The sequence below is a fragment of the Chenopodium quinoa genome, unplaced genomic scaffold (genome assembly GCF_001683475.1).
Source record: "Chenopodium quinoa cultivar QQ74 unplaced genomic scaffold, ASM168347v1, whole genome shotgun sequence".
NCBI classification, from domain to species: domain Eukaryota; kingdom Viridiplantae; phylum Streptophyta; class Magnoliopsida; order Caryophyllales; family Amaranthaceae; genus Chenopodium; species Chenopodium quinoa.
In genome coordinates, this window is record NW_018745240.1 from 980,066 (window position 1) to 994,753 (window position 14,688).

Sequence of the window (14,688 nt, forward strand, 5' to 3'; positions counted from 1 at the left end):
AGTTGGCGGCGAACTCGCTAAAAATGGTGGTGTTGTCGGTGGAGACGAAGAAGATGGTGTCGGAAATGGTGGTGTTGGTGGAAGTTGGGTGGGGATGAAGAAGATGAAAGTTCGAGCTCATTCAACGGAGTTAACACCGAAATAATGGCGTTGGTGGAAGGTGGGTGGGGTTGAAGAAGATGTAAGCTTGAGCTCCAAGTTAATACAGTCAAATTAGCTCTGTCAATGACGTTAATTCACCAATGTTTATTTGATCCCATTAAACAAAAAAAAGAAAAAAAATCTCATATTTTAATCTCAGACACGATTCTCAACACTACTTATTTACAAACATTCCATTATAGATCAGAGAAACAAAATTCTTTTATCATTAAAATAAACCAGGGTGTGCCCGTATCAATAATTATATACTATAGGCGAATAAAAAATGTCACGTGTCAATTTCTGGTTAAAATTTTTCCCGCCAAATTAACTTAGGAGATTTTAATTCACTATAATATTTTCTTTCCTACATTACTAATATGTATACATTTAAGTTAAATACTATTCCAAATATTTCATAGATTTAATATAACGTAATCTTTCCATGTGAAAATCAATAAAACATTTTTGCAAATACTTATAAAAAATAAGAAAATACGAAACACAAACTATTGGATGCGGAAATCCGCACTCAATGTTTCGTGTGGCGGAGAAGGTATTGTGACGAACAACGACTCCGATGACGATGAAGACGATGACGTGATGTGGTGCAAATGGTGAGCATCTCTGGAGTAAAACCGTAGAATGAAAGCATTATTGACTAGTGAAAGAAGAGAGAGAAAATGGAAATGAGATATGTAATTAATGGAGAGGATTAATTACTAAATATGTCCTCTATTATTCACAGTAAAGATGATCAAAGTGGTATGCTTGGAAAGATGAGGGTGAGGAGAGAGAAAGTGGTTAAGCTTGGAAAGATGGTGGTGGAGAAAGTAGTAGTGGAGAGTGGTGGAAGGGAAAGCATTTAGTAGACTGTAAAGAGGAAAGATCAATGACAATTTTTTTTTTTTTATGTTCTTGTATAATATAATTAATTTGTTGGATGAAATGGTTAATTATGTGGATCAGCCAACAAAACAATTATCAGCCAATAAAAGGAATATATTAGCTAACTGTTGTCTGATATCAGCCTACATTAGGAACATATCAAACATTAATAAAATCATATCAACCAACAAAAGGAACATATCATCCAAAAAAAGATACATATCAGCCAACAAATGAAGCATATCAGCCAACAAAAAGATGAAATCAACAAACACAAGCAAAATGTAAGCTAACAAAATAAACATATCAGCCAAAAAAATGAAACATATAAGCCAACAAAATAAATTTAATACCGCGTATTTTTAAGCCGCTTACTAATTATTAACTATGGATTTTTTCGAATTATTTTATTATTATACAAAAATATTTATTATAGTCAAAATATGATTTTACAAAGATAATTTTATAATTATGCTTTATAAGGGTTTTAATTATGATATGAGTCAAGTTAAATTTGTCGTAACCAAAAATCGGATTTTTAACCTTTAATACTATGCTCGAAATTCCGAGTCAAATACTTATTTTCGAGTCAAATTAATCAACTACCACCCATCTTCTTCCTCCATATTCAAATTCAAAGTCAAAGTCAAGGTTCAATACTACTACCCAACCACCACCAATCTTCTTCTTCCATAGTCAAAAGTATACTTCCTACATTAATAAGGATGGTCAAAATAGTGTCATTAGGAGGCTATAAATATCCATGGAAGTAAGACATTCTTACTCCATCTTCCTTCCTCCAAACTATCTTCCCCTTTTTTCTTTCCTCTTCATCTTCTCCTTTCTTTCTTTTTACCTTTGGCCGTGAGCCACCATGACACCGCCACCCAGCTACCGCCACCAACTGGCAACTGCCATCAGCTATCGACCACCTAAGGTGGTCCCTCCTCCCTTGTTGCTGCCATAAGTCCCTACAAAAAAATAAAAATAAATAAATAAATAAATAAAAACCCTTCTTAAGCTTTCCGTTTTTTATTTGTTGCTACTACCATATATATACTACTAGACTACTACTACTACTATTACTATTACGCCACTCCAACTCCTACTACTATTGTTATTATTACAATCACCATTACTACAACCATAAAACTTTGTCATGTTGCTGCTACTACTACTACTACTATTACGTACTACATACTCTTCTTCTTCTTCTTCTTCTTCTTCTTATTATTATTATTATTATTATTATTATTATTATTATTATTATTGAATTATTAAAGATTAGTTTATAAAAGCAAATATTAAATTTATAAAAGGATTAAAATAATAAATTGTTCAAGCACAACCAGTTAAAGTCGGTATTTTACGTCCTTGAGTTTAATGTTGGAGAGTTCTTGAATAAGAGTTATTGATTATTGTAGGAGGAATTTGGAGTTCGTAAGTAGGAGTTCCGTACTTGTATGCAAAAATCAAGGTACGTACACGTGGCTAGATCTCTTATAAAGTAACTTTTATATGCAACGTGATTTACAAGTTAAGTGATTTCGAACCATGTTTGAATGATTATGAAATATATTTCGGTGAAGCATGTTTTAATTGTTTGATCTTAAATGTTTAAATATTTTATATGGTTGACTATAAACTTGTATTGATATTCAAGATGTTTAAAAAAGGAAGTTTTATGGTTTAAATTATCCCGAGTATGAGATATTGGAAAGTTTATCTATCGGATTTATTTACTGGATCTTTGGATTTTGACTACCACTATGCGGAGATAAAATTGAAGACTATGGGCTATGTATGACCTAATATTTCCTCTTGATAGCACTTCTATGTAAAGGAGTTACTAATTTGGGGGGTTTGCACACTTAGGTGGAAAAATGATTTACGAAAATGAGGATTGAACCCATTTTATTCGGAACTATCTTTGGAAGATGTCGATTGCGGAAATTGATACGTTTTAATATGAGAATTTCTATTCATGAGTGGTTTGAATAAATTATGATTTATTAAAGTCGGATCATTCGAAAGCATGTACTACCTCCGTTTTTTTTATGTGCAACTGTTGCCATTTTAGTCCGTTCACTATTATGTGCAACTTTATTTTTTCATTCTATTTTGGGTAAACAAAAACCCTTTAAATTACTATATTGCCCTTCATTAAAAATTAAAACTTTTTTACATTTACCCCTTATTACCCATAAACCCCCACTTAACTCAAATCACCTAAATTACCCTAACCTAATTACTCCCTCCATTTACTCCTCCCAACCGACACAACTCTCCATCTTCCCAACCACCTTAATAAACTGATCTAGAGAGTTCTTTAGAACCCTAGATCTGGTTGTTCGTGTTCTTTGTGTTCTTCGTCTTCTTTGTGTCCTTTGTCTTCCTCTGTCGTTTGCCTCCTTCCTCTCCATTCCACCTCATGACATCTCCCTTTCCCTCCCCTTTCCAATGACATCCAGAGTCCCAAATTTCCATGGCTGACCTAGATCCACTCGTTGACGCCTATATTGGCACCGACAACAACAGTGAGGCTAAGTTTATCAAGTCCCTGATTAACGATTTAAACAGAGGTGATGATTTTCCTCGTCGCTTGTACACGCATGCAGATGGGCCAAGCTACTGTTCTCCGACCACATTCAAGGCTTTGGGGGAAGTTTTGAAAAACATTGATGAGGCGGAGAAGAAGAACAAGGATGAGGGTGAAGGCGAGTCCCATGGAAAAAAAAGCTTGATTTTGATGTCGTTTCTGTAGATCTGGAGTCCCAAAGTGGGGAGGTCAGTGCTGCGCCCACCCCCAAGCCCCGATCTAAGGCTTCCAGGCCTCCGCCGAAGAAAAGGCAACGTAGGAAGGAGGCGTTGGTGGCGCTGAGCCGTATGCGGGGTTTGCCGGTCACCGACTTCGTGGTGCTGTCCTCTGATGAGGAGGCTGAGCGCTGACCTTGCGTAACGATTTCTAACCCTAATATTCTTAATTTTTTTTTAAATAAATAGTCCTAATTTTTGTTGGGTTGATCTATGTTGGATACTTTGTTTGCTGTTGTGGAAATGTTTGACTGGATCTGGTTGCATGTTGGGTTGTTGGTTATGTTAAATCTGGGGGTTTAATTGTTTGTTGTGTTGATCTATTCTGGATACTAGGGTTTGCTGTTGTGGGAATGTTTGACTGGAACTGGTTGCATGTTGGGTTGTTGGTCATGTTAAATCTGGGGGTTTAATTGTTTGTTCTGTTGATCTACTCTGGATACTAGGGTTTGTTGTTGTGGGAATGTTTGACTGGATGTGGTTGCATGTTGGGTTGTTGGTCATGTTTAATCTGGGGGTTTAATTGTTTGTTCTGTTGATCTATGCTGGATACTAGGGTTTGTTGAGGAAATTTCTGTCACCCTGGATACTAGGGTTTGTTGAGTGTTTTAATTAATGTTGTATCTGTTGCATGTTCTGTTGTTTTGTTGGAATAATGTTGGATGTTTGATGTTGGCTTCTGGTTGATGTTGCCTGTGTGGAGTTCATTGTGTGGTTGTTCCTTGGGATAGACTATGCTGGCTGTGTGGACTTGATTGATGAATGATGAGGCTGGTCTCTTGTGCATGTTCATCGTTGCCTAGTCAGTCCCTTAAAAGGAGTCCCTTGTGATTAGCTTGTGTTTCCTAGTTTGTATTGAGTCCCATAGTTTGATATGCTATTTAGCTTACCTATATCCACATGATGAAGGGACTCCATTGAATTTCACTATGCACAAGTGAATTGCTCCATCAACATGCATAATGCTGTTGTTGTTGAGGTACCCTTGTGCATATGTGTAGTATTCAACAATGACACTATAACCCTCTGATGGATTGAGTGCCCACATAAATTGTCTATCTTTGTCATTCATATTCCATTAAAAATGTGGGTACAAAAGACAATACCTTTGACTAATGAACATAAAACATTACAAAAGACCACATCATAATCTAAAGACTTTACAACAGACTGCCTTACTTGTTTGGATAATTGTAATGAACAAAATACACCTAACCACTTGATTCTTCAACAATTTTTTGAAAAAACAAAACAAGAAACTTACTAGGAGAAGTGGTTATGTGTGGGAGTCCATGTGTTGTCTTGTTCTTGTAATGAGTCCCCTAATCTGCATCCACCTCCAAATCTTCTGTGACTTCTTCAGTGCCCTGATTTGCTGGCCTAAACATAGTGTTTAGGTACTCCACAGCCTCCAACACTACCTCTTTCTGGACCTCTACCAAATCTGGAAGATTGCCAAGGTTTTCCAGCCTTTTTTTGTTCATATGTGGTATTTTGTACTTGTTACCACCTTCTGCCTTGAGTATCTTAATCATACATTTTTGCAATGTAACCCAGATGTACTTGTTAACATGGGGGTTGAATGTGTCATAAGACTGTTTGACCTTTTCAACCAGCTCCTCTAATTCCCTAGGAAAAGATTGATATTGCAAAGATTGTATAGACCTAAAAAGCCCTAAGTCAAGGACATTCAAATCAGGTGACTGTGCTGGCTGAAAAACAAATTGAATGTTAAAGTCATTAGCTGTTGTTGCTGCTAGAAACTCAGCATTTGTAGGAACTTGGTGAGGCCTTGCATTGTCCCATTGGATGACCACATCCTTGGGCAGACCTTCAGGCCATTTTGACATGATTGCTGGAATGACCTTTGTTAGCATCATCTCTCTGATAACTTCTCTGTTTATGTTCTGGAGTGCCTTTGTTTCCATAGTCCCTCTTGCTCTTTTCTTGCTTGATTTTTGTGCTACTTGCTGGACAGTGAATGGGAAGATGCCATACTTCCCATCATGTAACATATCTCCATTTGTGCCATATAATGGCTTCCCTATAATTGCCATGAACATTGCCTTGAGCTTGAATCTTCTTGACTGAACTGCCATGTAAGGATCCTCCTCACTTGACAGTAGATAAAACCTCCTTTTATCAAGGTTCAAGTAGAACCACTTCTCATCACAGTGTATGACATTCCTCATGTCAACAAATGTGGGGTTTTCATTCCCTCTAATTGGATTTATATGTGACAAAATCCATCTTAGTCTGGCAACCTTATGGTCTGTTGTCAGCAATGGTTTGTTGCAGCATGTGTGTGTTCTTAGCCTTCCTCTCTTCTTCAAATTGTGAACTGTACTAAGACTGATCTTCAATGTTCCTGCATAGCTCCTTTCTGTCTGCCTTAAATGTAATGGGACTGACTGGAGGGTTTCATTAGAAATTTGCAATGGCTTTCTCCTTGTTTTGCCATATTTTTTAGTCCTGACATCAATCAAGTCCCCTATTGACAGCTGCCTTTTTATGTCTGTGAAGATTATTGTGATTGTTGATTTGTGAACATTGAATTCAGATGATAATTGCTTCATGTGACCCCTTGGCAAAGTCCCATTGTTCATTTTCACCAAAAGTGCATCAACAATTTTCCTTCTTTGCTACAAAGTTAGTTGCTTTCTGCATACACTATGAGTCCCTTCATCAGCTTGTTGTTGCATTTGTGTGTGTTCAAAATCAATGTCTGTGTGTTGTTGCTGCTGTTGCATTTGTGTGTGTTCAAAATCAATGTCCAGCACTGTTGCATTTGTGTGTGTTCAAAATCAATGTCCAGAACTGGGAGATGTATTGACAGCAGTGTAACCCTTTTTTTTGTAAAGTTGTTAACAGATTAGGTAGTTTGTAATTAAACTAACCGTAACGGTTAAGGTAGGATGCTGTATTTTTTTAGGGAATGAACTCTGTTTTTGCTGGTGTGTGTAACCCAGCCTCAAACATCAATGGCTGTATTTAATGTGTGACAATGGAGGATGCTAAAATTCCCTCCTTAAATGCTGAATTATGAAATTTAATGGTGGGTGGGCTGCTTATATAGCCCCCTAAATTTTTTGAAAACAATTGGGTTTGGCAGGTTTTTTTAAAAACTTGGGGGGAAACAAAAATTTCAACCCAAAAAACCATCCTTCAAATTTTCGGTGGTTTTTTTGGGGGGAAATACCCCACTTGCATTTTCTCCAATAATTTCCCACCAAAATTAATTGTGGGTGGCCACACTTTCTCTCTCCTCCCCCTTTAATTAAACCCACTTACTTTTCCTAACTTTACCCTTCAATCTTTTGCTTCGTGAACCGTGAAAAGGCCCAAAGTTGCACATAAAAAAAAACGGAGGTAGTATAATTAACTAAATTGATTTTACATGACTAGTATTTGTACATACTTAGCATTTTAGGTAATATGTATTTCTCTTTTGTTTTGGTTTGGCCCTACTTATCATTAATGATAAGTAGATAGGTGATGACGAACAAGCAACGTGAACTAAATGTTGCATTGGGGGCAATGAGCAGTCATCACCTAGTTCAATTTAGTGTTGAAACCTAGTATATGTGTTTTAGTTACTTCGGAAATGTTTTGAACTATTATTATTATTATTAATAAATGATAAGTACTTTTCTTCCGCTGCAAGTCTCTGTTAAGTCTTACGTAATCACGTGGCGGTAATATCCCCAAGTTACTCCATAAGGTTGCATTATGATCATCATTATGGGAGAGTAATTTGGGGGTGTTACAAAGTGGTATCAGTTTTCGGGTCTCAAAAAGATTAAAATGGGAAAATAAAACTGATGGGTAGACCTAAGAAGGGCATATAGGATAGAGTTTCGCATTTGTTTTCCTCAAGTATATATTCAGTATTTAAGTAAAAACTACTTTCTATTTTGAAGAAAGATTAATAATGAGGATTGTTGGATTGGCAGTCAGCTCTGGCTAGGCAGGACTTGGGCTCAGGGCTCAGGACCTGGGATCTCATTGGTCCAACTAATCCACATTATGAATCAAGTATTCAACTTATAACTATATAATATTTTCGAAATAAAATGTATTCCAAAATGATTACAAACTTTACGTGAATTATGTGCATATAGACTAAGCAAACGTCCAAACTATATTTTTAGAGCATAAGGTTCGAATAAAATTTCGAATTACAGCAAGATTGATGGTCTTTTGGAAATTTTTATATTCCAAGGTATATCGAATGCTCATGAATTACACGATAATTATCTCTAAATTGAAAATGTATTGAAAGGTGAATTACACTCTTATGCGAATTATATGGTGAAGTGTTTGTTGATTTGTGTGTTATAATTGTATGCAAATTGTGATGAAATCTGGTGACAATTTATTTCAAGATGTTACCTATAGTTGCTTTTAAATGGCAATTTTAGGCTTATTAGTTAATTTGAAGAACGTTTAGTACTCAAGATATTTTGTGAACAGTAAAGTTATCACATCTCTGAGTCTTTGTTAGATGGATGAGTAATTTGTTTGTAAATGCGTTGTGCTTAATTACCACATTATTTAGGACCATGTCTCTAAGGCAACAAATTAGGAGAGGGAGTAGTTCCAAATTCAACTATGTCATCAAAAGGCCAAAAATAACCGAAAACATAGCTGGTATCGTTTCAAATCAAGGAAAAGCCCATAATGACCTTGATGCTTTTGGGGAAATTTTTAAGAGAGCAGCTGTGGCCAAACTACCCACTTACCTTGGCAAAGTGGATCCAGCAAGCTTAGAAAATTGGGTGAGAGAGTTTGATAAACTTTTTGATGCTATCAATTACCCTGCGGAATTAAGAGTCAATAATGTTGTTTATTACCTTAGAGAGGAAGTCGATTTGTGGTGGAGTCAAAGGAGAGATGACTTGATGAGTAGTCCTAACTTTGGGTGGGCTGAATTTAAGGAGACTTTAAGAGAGAAGTTTTACCCTGCCTATTTGAGGAAACAAAAATGTATGGAGGTTACCAACCTTAGGATGGGGAGCATGACAATAAATGAGTATTATAGCACGTTCATTGAGTTAATGAGATTTGCACCTGAGGTAGTACCAACTGAAGCACTTAAGGCCTAGAGGTTTGAGCAAGGTTTGACTTTAACCCTTCAAGGGAAACTAGGAGAAGTGACCTTTGAAACTTTAGATGAAGTTTATGAGAGGGAAAATTCTGTGGGGAAAAGAGGAAGACTAGTGGGACTTTCAATGGGAGTGAGAAGAAACCCAAGGTTGATGGGAATCCTAGTGGGAATTTTAATGGGAAAAGGACAACAGGGGTAATTTTGAAAGGGAAAATGGGAACCGAGGGGGAAAGGGAGGGGGGTCGGACGCCGATGGAGGTGGGTTGTCGGGGGTGCGGGGGTTCAAGGCTGCGGCTTGGTTTGGGGGAGGGGAAAAGGGAAGGGGTGGCTAGATGGTGGTGGGGTGATGATTTTTTTTTTTTTTTTTCCGGATTTTTCACCATATACCACTGAGTTTTAACTTAATTCACCATATACCACTAAAAACTTTCTAATACACCATGTACCACTGAGTTTAACATAAAATGTCACAACATGCTCTTAATGACTAACTCCGTTAGTAATTAAGGTTAATTATGTCACGTGGCCGTCACTTATTAGCTCTTATTAATATTATTTAATTAATTACTTAAATAAAGAATTAAAAAAACTTTAAAAAAATTAAATAAATAAAAAAAACCACCACCAACCTAGCCACCGCTGCCCCCCAGCCCAGCCCCGGCCGGCGCCTAGGTGGTCGGCGTCCATCACCCTTCCCCCACCGGCGACAACCCCCGCCCCTAACCTTCTCCTTTCCCCCCGATCCTTTCCCCAATATCCACAACCCCACCACCAGTTTACCTCCCAACCACCCTCTCACCTACCAGCAGCGCCTTCCCCACCCCTGCGACCAGCCATACCGGCCCTCCATCGCCGACCGACCCACCCCCTACCTTCAATCCTTACCTTGACCCTCTCCCTTCCCCCAACGTGCCACTAGTCAAACCCTAATCCACGAAATCACTCCTTAGCTCCAACCAAAAAAACCAAATTTTTGTACTTTTCACTCCTCCAACCTGGTCGATTCTTCTCGTGGGTGGGTTTTGGTGTGGTTGAAAGGGTTTCGGGGGTTGTAGGTAGATTTTCGGGAGTGGTGGTTGGTTTTAGAGGTTGTGGGTGGTTTTCAATTGTTGTGGGGGGGGTTGTGGATGGATTTTCGAGAGTGGTAGTGGTTTTCAAGGGTCATGGCTACGGTGAGGGGCGGCGCCGGCGCAGTGGAAGGGGAGTTTGGGTGCCGACGGCAGGGTGGAAGGCAAGCTAGGGGCGGTGTGGGGGGCGGGGAGGATGGCTGATTGGCTGGGCTTGGGATGGTGGGAATTTTTTTTAGTTATTTAAATATTTTTTTAATTAATTAATTAATTTAAATAAGAACCACTCCAATGATGCCACATGTCACAGTTAACATTAATAACTAACAGAACTACAGAAAGTGGCATGTTGTGACATTTATGTTAAACTCAGTGGTACATGGTGAATTAGAAAGTTTTTGGTGGTATACGGTGAATTAAGTTAAAACTCAATGGTATATGGTGAAAAAATATTTTTTTTTTTTTTTTATTTCATAAATTAATTTAATTATTAAATGATTAAGTGAGAGTTAGAGGGTAATTAGAAGAAATTAGAGGTTAATTAACTGAATTAGAAGCACTATGTTGTCTACAAAAAAAAAAAAAAATTAACTTCGGGTTTTCTTTTACTATAAAGATTTTAAAAGGTTTTTTTTTTTTTTGTAAAATGGTGCTTTTAAAAAGTTCGGTTTTTTTTTTTTTTTTTTCCTTTTTTTTACAAATTTTCCTTTTTTATAAATTTTTGTAAAACCGGGATTTAATCTTCCTCGTTTGTTTCCAATTTTTTTTTTGTTTTTCTTCCGTTGAGCTTTTTACTTTTACGCTGCACCCTTTTTCTCTCTCCCCCATTGTAAGCGTACTCTAAATTCTCCATTGAAGCGGCTTCTGGGCTTTCTCTCCTCCATTGATACATCTTCTGAGGTAAGGTTTTTATCTTTCTTTCTTTTATTTTAATCATTGAATATCAATTTTCACATTCTAGGGTTTATTTTCACACTCGTCAATTTTAGTATAGTCAATTTAGGGTTTATCTAGGATGGACTATTGAACTTTTGGATGTAATTACTGAAGTTATGAAAGATTATAACGATTGATTTTGTAGCTAGATTGATTTTATGTGCAATTCACTTTGATATTGGAGAATTTTCTGCAATTTTTTCGAGCCTAATTTTGATAATTGAATCAAATTTGGCTCTAATGTGTTGCAGACTTTTGTTTATAACCCTTTAATGTTAGGATAGAGCAATGAAAATTGACATTTTCTCGGGCGGCTGCCCCTCTGTTTTTTATTTACCCCATTTCACTGATTTGATAAATTTGTTTGGTTCACTTAATTTTCAATTCAAAAATAATTCCCGTTTAACGGCTGCGTGTTTGCACGGATTTGATTATTAGAGGATGAATTATGGCTGGGAATTGGGAATACTTTTGTTTTTGATTCCTGGATTGGTTTACTGGGATTGAGTTCTTGTAATCGGAACTCACCTGCTGGTCATATTAAGTTACGAGGGGGATGTCTCTCAAATACCGGGAGGCGTGAGCTCCTGTTCATTTACACTTCAATAGATTTTTATTACCTTACAACTACTCGTATTAAGTTTCTGCCAGTGAATATGAACTAAGTACCAATCGATGTCTGTTATCTTTTTGGCAGAAATGAAAAGCTAGTAACTGTAAATGTCTAGTTTTTATAAGGCATTAACCTCCTTGCATAAAATGTTGCCAAAGTTTGTAATAGTATACTGCTCTAGAGCTTGGAGTGAGCTTGAAGCAATTCAATCTTGATGACGCACAAGCATTTCGATTTTTGGGGCAAGTTCATACTTCATAGTTGAAACTTGAAAGTAGAAAAACTCAACTGTTGCAAGATAATGAAAATCATTAGAAGAAAATCAAAAGTGGCTCCTTGCATTAAATGTTGACAAAATATTTAGAATTACTCTGCCTAGAGCTTGAATCTAGCTAGATGCTATTCAATATTGATGACACATTAGCTCTTCAATTTTGGGGTAGCTTCGTAGTTGAAAGTAGAATAAATCAAACAGCTGCAAGATAATGGAAACCATGAGATGGATACAAAAGTGGCTTAATTCTTTGGTAGGAATTTTTCCCACTAAAGCTCAAATGGTACAGCAACAAATTTTGTCCTTAAATGGAATCCTTAATGTGTTGCTTATTTGTTATTTCTTGAAAAGTCTTTGCTGCAGATTAATTAAAGGACATATGCCGAAAGGTTCCATAGTTTAGGCCTTTAGGGTATGGTGTAGAAAACATTTATGATCCATACAGAATACTGGCTTTACATAGACGATTTTTTTTTTTTTTTTTAAATAACTAATAGAAATGAAAGAACTATTTGAAGTTTCATTAGGACTCTTAATTGCTGTGTGTCCTTAGTCACGGAGTATATAGCTGATTACCTTTTAAGTTAGATACTTAGATTAATGGAAATGGCCAGAGTAGCTAAAATTTCAGATTCTTCATTAGTGCAGAGTATAGATTTTTCTTCTAGTTCGTTCACCTCTAGCTGAAAAAGAATGCTTATTTTTCATTTTATAGTCCTTATTGACGCCTCTCCCGGCCAGGAAAAGGTAGCATAATCATCTTACACGCAACCTTCTAAAAGTCATGTGGTGTGTCATTTTTTATGAACTTTTTCTTACTATTAGAGAACTAATGGGATGTTCCACTAATTTCCTCCTGGATATATTATTTTGTTAACATGATTCCTTAATTTTTCTCAATGCTTCTCATTTTATGTGAAGATATTTATTTTTGCGCCTGGAACATTGATATTTTGATTTTTGTAATTACTGCTAGAATTTTTCTTTCCTTTACTTTTTTTTCTTCTGTTGTCGGATTATTTATTTACATCTAGTGTGAATTACAGGTTCAAGGACTGTACTTTGTGTTTGCTGCTATATGGTATAAGAAACTTATTGCTACTTGTGATACATAGGAGAAAGAGTTTACTATGTCGAGTAAAAAGGAAGAGAAAGCACAAGCTGCCGCTGACAGAATAAAAGCTGCAGCCTTGTCTGCTGCAAAAGGTCTCAGCCGAGCCCAAGCTGAGAGAGCAGCGACTGCTGCGGCCAGAAATGTAAATGCTTATGGACAGAAGGAAGAGGGGCCTAGCAGATGGCAAGAGAGGAAAGAAGCTAAAAGACAGATGTACTTGATGAGTACTGAGAAGGCAGTGAGATTGGGTGAGAGGAAAGATCTGAAGGCCAATGTCTCCGCTGTAGGAGGGGCTGCTTCTCAATGTCAAAAATGTTTCCAACCAGGGCATTGGACTTATGAATGCAAAAATGAGAGGGTGTATATCTCACGCCCTTCCAGGAGCCAGATCCTCAAGAACCCCAAACTAAGACAGAAATTGATGGATTCTTATAATGAGGATAATCCTGATATTAAACGGGAAGAGATTCAGGAGGAAGAGGAGAAGGTAGAGAAGAAAGACAAGCGAAAGAAGAAGAGTAAACGGAAACATAAGTCAGATACAGAATCTAGTACTGATGCTTCAGAGTCTGATTCCGATAGCAGGTCTTCAGCTTCTGTGTCGGATTACTCATCAGAGAGTGCTTCGGACTACAGCTCCTCATCAGATTCAGAAGATGAGAGGAGTAGGAAGAGGAGAAATAAAAAGCAGAAGGGACGACGTAAGAAGTACAGTTCTTCATCTGAATCATCAGATCCTGACTCTAGCTCAGATTCTGATTCAGGTAAGAACCGAAAGAGTAAGAAGAAGCACAGCCGCAGACGCTAAAGATGATGATAGGTAGCTGTTTGTGGATAGTGCTGGACTCTGTCTCATATTTTCTTCAAGCACTTTGAGAGTTTTGCTATCATGAATCTACTTTTCCTTACCAGTTTCCTGGAGAGCGATTACAGAATACATATACTCCGTGTGTTGGAATTTGTATCTTTAAATTCTTCCTCATGTTGAATCTACTATGGATTTTGAGCTATGCTTCGTACTGATGAGTTGTATTAGTAAACTCTCTTTGATTTTGCTATACTTGGATGTGATGCCTTTGAATTGTAGCTGTTTTTTTAAGATCGCAGATAAGTTCCAGGAACTCTTTGTCCATATGCTGCTTGCTCCTTTGCATATCTTTTTTGGAACAGGTTTCTTCAATTGTTTTGATATGATTGGAGAATTCAGATTTTGCTTGAAGATTTCTCTTAAACTGCTTAGACGCCAATGAGGCTAAGATGATGACCTCGGCTGAAGATTTTCTCTTAAACTGCTTAGACTCCAAAGATTTTTTTACATACAGTGAAGGTGGGAGGGGGCAGCTTCTGAGATGTGACTTTATTCAAGAAACGAAACTGAGACCGCCTAGTTTTCACTTTTCAGGAGGTTGTCGAAGGGTTGTACATGCACTTGTAGTTATTGGTTAGCACAACAGTTGTATGCTTGTATGAGTATTTTTTTTTTTTCGACAACGGTCTAAAAAGGAGGTTAGCTTCCAACTAACTCAAGACTACAAGGAGAATACTTGTATGAGTGAATTTTTGGTGACATGCAAAAGGCAGAGCTATGATTTATCAAACTATAAGTTGGTAATATCTTCAATACTAGATTTGCTTTGGGCTTCACTCAAATAAAGTTTAAAATCGGCCTTTGCCTAAATCATTAATTGTGTAACTCTTATGTTTATAGCTATTGAGTGATGGTAATTTGATCAT

General features: G+C 37.1%; 3 protein-coding genes across 5 annotated transcripts; 2 read left to right on the forward strand and 1 right to left on the reverse strand.

Moving 5' to 3' along the window:
• Positions 1-5,165: 5,165 nt before the first annotated feature.
• On the reverse strand, positions 5,166-6,449 carry LOC110711190. The gene has a single exon (XM_021889569.1). The coding sequence runs from the start codon at positions 6,447-6,449 to the stop codon at positions 5,166-5,168; it is 1,284 nt and encodes a 427-aa protein (XP_021745261.1).
• A 1,956-nt stretch (positions 6,450-8,405) lies between these two features.
• On the forward strand, positions 8,406-8,948 carry LOC110711191. Its single transcript, XM_021889570.1, has one exon. The coding sequence runs from the start codon at positions 8,406-8,408 to the stop codon at positions 8,946-8,948; it is 543 nt and encodes a 180-aa protein (XP_021745262.1).
• A 1,803-nt stretch (positions 8,949-10,751) lies between these two features.
• LOC110711129 (zinc finger CCHC domain-containing protein 10-like) lies at positions 10,752-14,086 on the forward strand. 3 transcript variants are annotated; one of them, XM_021889509.1, is made up of 2 exons: positions 10,752-10,922; positions 12,887-14,086. In XM_021889509.1, exon 2 carries the CDS (start codon positions 12,971-12,973, stop codon positions 13,760-13,762), a length of 792 nt encoding a protein of 263 aa, XP_021745201.1. In that variant the 5' UTR covers positions 10,752-10,922; positions 12,887-12,970; the 3' UTR covers positions 13,763-14,086. The 3 variants fall into 3 exon arrangements, with proteins under 3 accessions (XP_021745201.1, XP_021745202.1, XP_021745200.1); XM_021889510.1 differs by having other exon boundaries at positions 10,752-10,917; positions 12,956-14,086; XM_021889508.1 differs by having other exon boundaries at positions 10,753-10,917.
• Positions 14,087-14,688: the final 602 nt, after the last annotated feature.